Here is a 7,566-nt window from a genome sequence, read left to right as displayed (position 1 = left end):
CTTTCCCTCTCCACCTCCTCAAAAAAAACTCCACAGTGCTGGAGGAGAGGGAACCTCAAAAACTGAGGGAAACCCAAAACTTTGATACGAGGCACTTAACAGAACTTGGACTCGATGATCTTAAATGTCTTTTTCAACCAGAATGATTCTGAGAATGAACAGCCAAGCAAGATTTTAAAATGCTGCTAAGATTATAAAAAGTTTTTAAAGAGTGAAGTCTTTTAAAGTGGACTGAAAAGGTTAAGCAGTAAACGTTCTACAGATTAGTCCCTATTTATATACAAAACCCTGGCACCTGCATGGCAATGAGCACAGACAGAAACGTTGCTCATTTTTCAAGCTTTCACAAAAGAAAGTCTGTCTTCTAGAATCAGCTGCACTGTAACACCAGTTCTCCTATTTCTCCCCCACTGCTGGAGACCAACAGATTTACTGAACAGCACTGTAGTACTGAAATAGATTTAAAAAGGTCCATTTCAGAGAAGTGTACTTGAGAAGAGAGACAGGAACCTTGCTAGCAGGTGGAGATAACTCCATGTTAGGCCACATTCTGAGCTGACTCACATCTAAAGATATTCTGCACACTCAACTGTCTCCTGCCCAACCCACTTCCAGATGAGTATCTAGCAGAAGTTCTCTTCTACTCTCCCCATTTTTGAATAAACAGGGCTCTGCCTACCACATTTCCTTCTCCCCCTCCCTCTCCAGCCCCATTTCCAGTGGTGCTGCACTGACAGCACAAAGCCATGCCTGCAGTGTGTGGAACACATGGTGGCTCCAGCAGGAACCAGGAGCCACAGACCTGGAGACCACGAGACCCCACAAGCACAGCCTGAAGCAGAACACAGCCCGGCACCTCCACGGGGAAAACTACCCAGCCCCAGATGGCAAAGGACTGAGAGCAGCCGATCCCACCACCTTTGGTGGCTTTCAGATCCTTCAAAGCCTTACCCTCTTTGGCTTAGGGGGCTCTGGTGGTTTCTTCTCTGCCTTTTTCTCACTCGTTCGCTTGTGGCTGGGGCTCTTCCTGCTCGAGCTGGAGCTGTTGGTACTGGCTTTGGAGCCGTTCTGTTTGCTGTGCCCTCGGTCCTTCTCCCCAGATGACACAGAGGGTTTGGCCACTTTCTTTTTCTTTTTCTGGGGCTGGTCGTAGCTGAGGTACGACTCAAAGGACATTGTAGGTTGTTCAAACTCATCCTCCACTTCCCCCTCCCCAGAATTGGAGGAAAAGCCCACGGACTTTTTGTCCGTGTCGGAGACTTTGCGCTTCCCCTCTGAGGATTTTAAGCTCCCAGAAATCCCCTTTTCTTTGATCTTATTTGATGAGCCGCTCTCAGCTTTCCGTTTCTCCTGCTCTGTGTTAGAGGTCTCCAGGCTCAGCTTGGGCTTTTCCAGTTTGCTTTTTTCAGAGTCTCGATGCTTTTGCTTCTTAACGTGGTTGTCCAAAGGCTCCTCCGAGTGCGTCACCACGTGCAGCTTCTCCTTCTTGGAGCTGCCACTCTCTCGGTTCTTCTCCTTCTTGGTGCCCTCTGACACCTTCTGCTTCTCCTTGCTGCCCCCTGCCACAGGGGCTTCTCGGAGCTGCTCTTTAAAGGAGGCCTTGTGCAATCTTTCTGGGCTGAAGGCAGCAGTCCTGTCCTCTCCTCTGCCGTCAAGTCGCTGCTTCTTGTGAGAAGACTTGTGCTCTTTGCTTCTACTCGTGTTCCCTTTGTCGCAGAACTCAGAGTTCCTCTCCTGGCCTTTTCCCAGCTTCTCCTGAAAGCTGTGGCCTTTACTGGCCTTCCGATGAAATACGGTTGGCTCCTCCTGCTCCTCAGAGGCATATGGGTCTGTGTCCATATCCTGAGGGCTCTCGCTTGGCTCAGGCGACACAGCTTGGCCATAGTCCGAGTACTCCTGATCTGAAGAGAGCACTGGGGAAGATCTGCCCCAACCTTTCCCCTCGTGGCTGCTATAGCCATAAGTCTGATGGGCTCTCTCAGGCCTAGGATACCTTTTGGACTTCTTTTCCCTGTGATCAGGGCTGTAGGACTGGCTGCAAGACGGCTGGAAGGGTTCCGAGTACTCCCCATCAGGCTCCTCATCCTCTCTGAGGGAGGATTCCTGATGTCTTTTGCTTGAGCTGCTCCTCTCGTAGTCACGGTCTTCAGAATCTAGGTTATTTCTAAAGGGATAAGAAAACAAAGTAGTTAGATTAAAACTTCCCAGTATGAATGAAGAGAGCCACTCCCCACGGATGGGAGCCCCTCTTACAGGCAACTAATGCTGCCTTTGGCAGGTCTGTGGTAAAAACACCACTAGTTCTCCCAGGCACAGCAACATTCATGGATTCAGAAACTGCATTTCTAGTGCAGGGATTGATTAAGCATTTGCCTTAATACTAGAGATTTCCTTGGGAAGCACAGAGACAGGTACAGAGACTTCTCTGTGCCTACACACTCCTGGCTGTGTGGTGCCTATGGGAAACATCCCCCAGTTCACCAGTTAAGCATGCAAGGTTGCCACAGCCACTGAAATTATCACCAGTAACTGAGTCTTTAGCACCCACATGGTCTTGCTGCTTTGTTCAACACAGTTTTGTTGCTGCAACACCCTGTAACTTTCGGTTTCCCTAGGATTTCTGCACATAAAAAGCCTCCTTTCAAAGCAAGCCACTTCCTTTCCTTGGGCCTAGAACTTCCTCTCTTAGCTTCATAAAACGGAAAGCAGATTGCATCTCTTGCTTCATTAGGGGCACTTTTCTGGCATCTCCTGTTAATCTCTTCATCAGGCTGCAAGTTCTTGAGAACTGGCCCCTACTTCCACACAGATCTCAGCTGTCAGCAGCTCGACACTCTGCAGCTAGCAGAGGCAGGAGGTTGATGCCAGAAATGAGGCAAAAACCCCACGCAGAGTTAGCAGGCTTGTGTCACAAGTTTTTCCAGAGCATTCACTTTCCTTCCTTGGCCAGAGAAGTTTATCATCTCCACTGAAAAATACAACAGGGCTGATCCATCAAGAGACCCAAACAGGTTCACCCACCTGTCTGCCTCCTGGGACACTGGCACCAGCTTCTTCCACCTGGCTACGAGGTTCTTCGCAAAGTCTCCCACCAGCTCGTGTTTCCTCAAGCTGTTCACAGTCTTCCCAACACCCGTTTCCTTCAGGAGAGAGCCAAGACAAGAATTCACCTCAGCAAAGCAGCCAGCGTGCTCATCTCTGCTGAAGTCAGCTGAGTTAACCTGCTGCTGGGTGGGAAACTTCCTCCATCTGACAGCAAAGGTGTCACCCTTCTGTGAATCAAAGCCTGAACTCTGCCCTAGTCAAACACTATTTGTATTAATACATATTAATAGTATTTACCACGACTGTTGGCAAGCTTCAAGACATAAGTCACTAATAATTTTAAAGGATTAGCACTTCCTAATTTCATGCTGATTCAGTTATCACTAAGTACTGCTCCAGCTCTTGTAACCTGCTTATGTATTCAGGTTTTGGAAGAACTGAGCCTTACAAACTCCCCTCCATGGCTTCACACCTTGATATGCTTCTTCCCTGTGCCTGGAATCTCTTGAACCTCATCACCACCTCTCCTGGGGCTGTAGCAGGTGGCCAAGACAACCCACCCCCTTCCCAGGAGAGCAGCGTTCCCCTGGCAAACAGTCACCCTGGGACCTGACAGACCCAAGGAAAGCATTTCACAGCTCTTACCACAAGAATGTCAACGGTGATGGGCAACTCAGACAGCCTCTTCAGACTTTTCAGCAGCTGCAGAGACAAGGAGGAAGGTGTTCAGACTTGTCCTACTGAACTACATACTGCGTGCGTGTAGATAGGAAGAAAATTCTGCTCTGCAGGAGAGCTCGTTAGAAAGATCCAAGTGGCAAAGAGCTCGTTAGAAAGATCCACGTGGCAGACTGGATCCAAATCAAGCTCCTGAGAAGCTGGCCACGAGGGCCAACTCTAAAGAGATTATCATCTCTTTGCCTGTGAGGGTCCACTTGAGAACCTTCAAATGCACTCCAATATTAATGCTTTCTTCACACCTGACTGCAGCTTAACCTTGGCTTAAAGCATCAGGAGCAGGCAGCCACAACTCTGTGGCACAGCAAGTGGAACACAGGACTCAGAAGCTTGTGGCTCTCAGAAGGTGGTGTTGAAAGTCCCAACATTTGTTGAGAGGAGAGGAAAAAGTGTTAAGAGTCTTTTCTGAAGCTTTGCAAGCTAGATGCTGAAGGAAGAAAGATTTCTAGATGCTTGTGAAGATCTCAGAGGGAACCCATCTCCCTTGCAGACCCTCTGCTGTGCCAGCCCCTCTCCTCTCAGTGCCAGAAAGGCAACTGACCCCATCCACAGCCACTGCCCCTTGCCCCACACCAGTGCCTGTTCCTTCACACAGCCCCTGCCTGCAGGCACGGCCGTTCCACTGCCCGGGCAGGGCAGAGGAGCCCAGCGAGGGGCTGTGGGTGAGGGGGACGTGCCTGGAGCTCTGCCACCCAGTGCCAGCTGCAGGGCAGCCCCATCAGCGTTCCCATTCTCACAGCCCCTGCCCAGCCCAGCCTTGCTCAGCACTGCTCTGCCACAGGCTGCACAAAGGCCCAGCCCTGATCCAGATCTCCTCTTTAAAGCGCTGTGCTCGTGCTCAAATTAGCACTGCCAGGCTAAGCTACTTCAGTCACCCCCAATTCCACCCTGGGAGGATCAGAGAGGTTTAGAGGTTTCCTTTCTTTGGAAGGAAATAAGCTCTTCTCTTTTTTAATATTTTATTATCTTTTCTGTTTGAAAAGCACTACTACTTTCAGAGAGATAAGGCTTAAGCAGAACCACAGGACAGCTTCTGTTCACCAGAAACCACTGTCCTGTCTCCATTCTATTTAGGACTTCATTGCTGTGACCAAAAGTTTTGGTTTTCTTTTTTATTTTAGAAGAGTGAAACACTGACACCAACAGTAAGGGTGTGTTTCAGTACTCTTCAGCTGGAGGATGCAACAGCTCCAGGGCCTCTGTATGTGCAGCTCCAAGCTTGGAGTGGAGTCTCCCCCAGGATTCATAGGACCTGAGGCAGGTGATGTGCTCCTACCTCAACTGAAGGTGCAGAAAGAAAGCAGCTGAGCTAAAAAATCCAGACGTTTGTTTAGTCTTCTAAAGTGCTGTTACTTTGTCAGCACTGCTGTTTGACAATCCCACTGGCCAGCAAAGCCATGAAAGCAGAAGCAGAGACACAGCCCACCTCCAGCTGCCAGGGCAAGGCCTGCTAGGATTCCTCCAGGAAGCCAAGATCCTTCTGGCATTGCTGACACAGGGGTTTGGAGTACTGAGCATGAAGGCTCTGCTTGGAAGGGGACACAAAGGGAGGGGAAGGAGGACAGATCTTGTACTAGATAGAGAGTAAAACATTAATAAAAATCAAAAATATTAATACCACCTCTGTAAGGTGATTACCTTCCTAGAGAGGTTGTTCCAGAGCTTACAAACCCCCCCAGAAGAGTCAAGGGAAAACCCACTGTGGTATCCTTAAAGCCTCCCACTCATTTTCTAGCTACACCCCACTATAGCATCCTCCACAGCTCTTTTTGCTCTTTAGTTATGTGTTGCCTTCAGGGCTGAATTCCAAGAAGAAAAGGGCTATTCTCAGCAGAGCTCATCTCTGGATTTTGTACGGTGTGGTTTGAGAGCAGGGGACCCACGTGTCTCATCCAGAACACGTCTCATGGGGAGCTGGCTTATTCCACACCCACTGCAGTCAGCAGTTGGAATCCTCCACACATCTTAACCCCCTCCCCAAAAGCTGGCTTTCCCAGAGGCCACCATACACCTATTTTTACCAAAGCTTCTACACCTGCACGTTCACTAGGAGTGCCACTGAGTCCAGCCCTTCCCTGCCGAGCTGTGAACCTCAAACCAATGCTCTCAGGAAACGTGGCAGTTTCATTACCTGTGTCACCAGAACCACGCTCATCTGACAGTCTAAGCTGTCAAAACCTGTGCTTGCTGATGCTCATCAAGTGCCCCACAGCCTGGCAATATCCAAGCAGGGACAGATTTGGGAGCTGTGTTCATCCAGCACAGCCAAACCTCACTTTGCTTGCAACCTCTGTGGATCACTGCTGCACCTCCACGAGGCAACCAGTGCAGTGAGGCTGAAGAACTTGTCCAGATCTGTATTTCCTACAGAAAGGGGCTGATGGAGGACACCCCACTGCCTTCATCTGAAATCAGCCAAGCAAATCTGGCAGCTCATCTCAGAAATGACTGAGATCCTACATGTCCTGTGAGAGACAGTTGACCAGGTAGAAGATGGAAAGCACAAGGCTCCTACCTGGCCAGACACCAGATAAAGCTCCTGAAACACCCCACCATGGGGCAGAGTTTCAGTCAATCAGCCACAAGATTCAAACCATAAAAACTTCCCTTAGTTCCAGCTCCAATAAAGTTTTGTTTAATGTGGGTGGATTGTTTTCTTTTTCAAAAAGAATTCAGCCAGACCATTACAGCACAAACAGCACACACTAAACTACCACAGCCCAGCCTCTTCCTCATGTTCCCCTCACTCCTGCAGCAGAGCCTGGGCCTCCTCTGTTGGAAAAAAAACAAACCCATTTCCAAACCATTACAGCAGTGTCCAAAGTTCCACTCATACAGTTTTGAGCCAGCAGCCCATTTTTCACCCAAAACCAGTATTAGGGCTCTTTAGCAAGGCAATATTGAGTCGTGTGGGACCCTGGGCAAATATTCTTCTGCCACACTAGTGCTAAAATATTTCAAAAGGACAAGGCAAGAACACTGAAGGCTGGAAATGGGGCAATGTGTGTGCAGCACCCAGAGGTGCTGCAGATTTCTCCTGCTGACAGGGTGAAGTGTAGAACTGAAGTGGAAACAGTGACAGCAGAAGAGCCAAAAGCCATTTTCTGGCATAGCAAGGTGCTCAGAAAATACAATCTAAGTCAAGCCTGAAAACATTAACGCTTCTGAGGGTGTAGTTGGAAAGACATTAAAAATGAAAAAAAGTACAGAGCATGGGAGCAGGAAAAGGTTTAAAGTCACCACCCTGCTGCAGAGCATGGGGGATGGATAAAGAAAGCAACACTTCACACCACAGGGTCACGGAGGAAGAGTCAGCCTGGGCAAAGGGGGCCTGAAGTCTTGCATGTGCTCCTGGCACCGTGGAGCCCAGCACCTCGCTGGATGTGACTCCTCTCAGCAGCCCCATGGCCCCACTGGTTAAACTCTGCTCTGTCCTTGGCTGAAAGGGTGAGAAAAGGAACCAGCTCCTCCTGTTGCTTCTCCCCCTGCTAGGCTGGAGCTGGGTACAGGGGCCTCCGTGTCAAAGGGCGAGGACTCAGGGCGAGGACTCGAGCCCTTCAGGACCCGTCCTCCTCCCCGGGGAGCCTCGGGAAGCGAGCGGCTCCGGGGGAGCTCATCGCGGCTAAACAAAACTAGCCGAGCGCAGAGCGGCTGCACGGCCCCCGCTGCCTCCTGTCACCTGAATGGAGTGAAACACGAGCCCAGCGCACCAGCCCAGAGGGCGAGATAACAGCCTGCGCTGGGCCCACACCTCAGCTCAGCCCTAACGCCACACTCCAGCTG

General features: G+C 50.0%; 1 protein-coding gene across 1 annotated transcript in view; it reads right to left on the bottom strand.

The window, feature by feature from the left end:
• TCEB3 (transcription elongation factor B (SIII), polypeptide 3 (110kDa, elongin A)) overlaps positions 1–3,765 on the bottom strand; it is a gene marked incomplete at both ends in the record, with an annotated part of 5,064 nt that extends 1,299 nt beyond the window's left edge. The window contains 3 exons of the mRNA XM_008946030.1: positions 952–2,164; positions 3,022–3,140; positions 3,691–3,765. Of these exons, the coding sequence (XP_008944278.1) occupies positions 952–2,164; positions 3,022–3,140; positions 3,691–3,765 (1,407 nt within the window). The remainder of the gene's footprint in view (positions 1–951; positions 2,165–3,021; positions 3,141–3,690) is intronic.
• Positions 3,766–7,566: the final 3,801 nt, after the last annotated feature.

This window comes from Merops nubicus, unplaced genomic scaffold (genome assembly GCF_000691845.1).
Source record: "Merops nubicus isolate BGI_N331 unplaced genomic scaffold, ASM69184v1 scaffold16468, whole genome shotgun sequence".
In the NCBI taxonomy this organism is placed as follows: Eukaryota; Metazoa; Chordata; class Aves; order Coraciiformes; family Meropidae; genus Merops; species Merops nubicus.
This window is presented reverse-complemented; position numbering and strand designations above follow the sequence as displayed.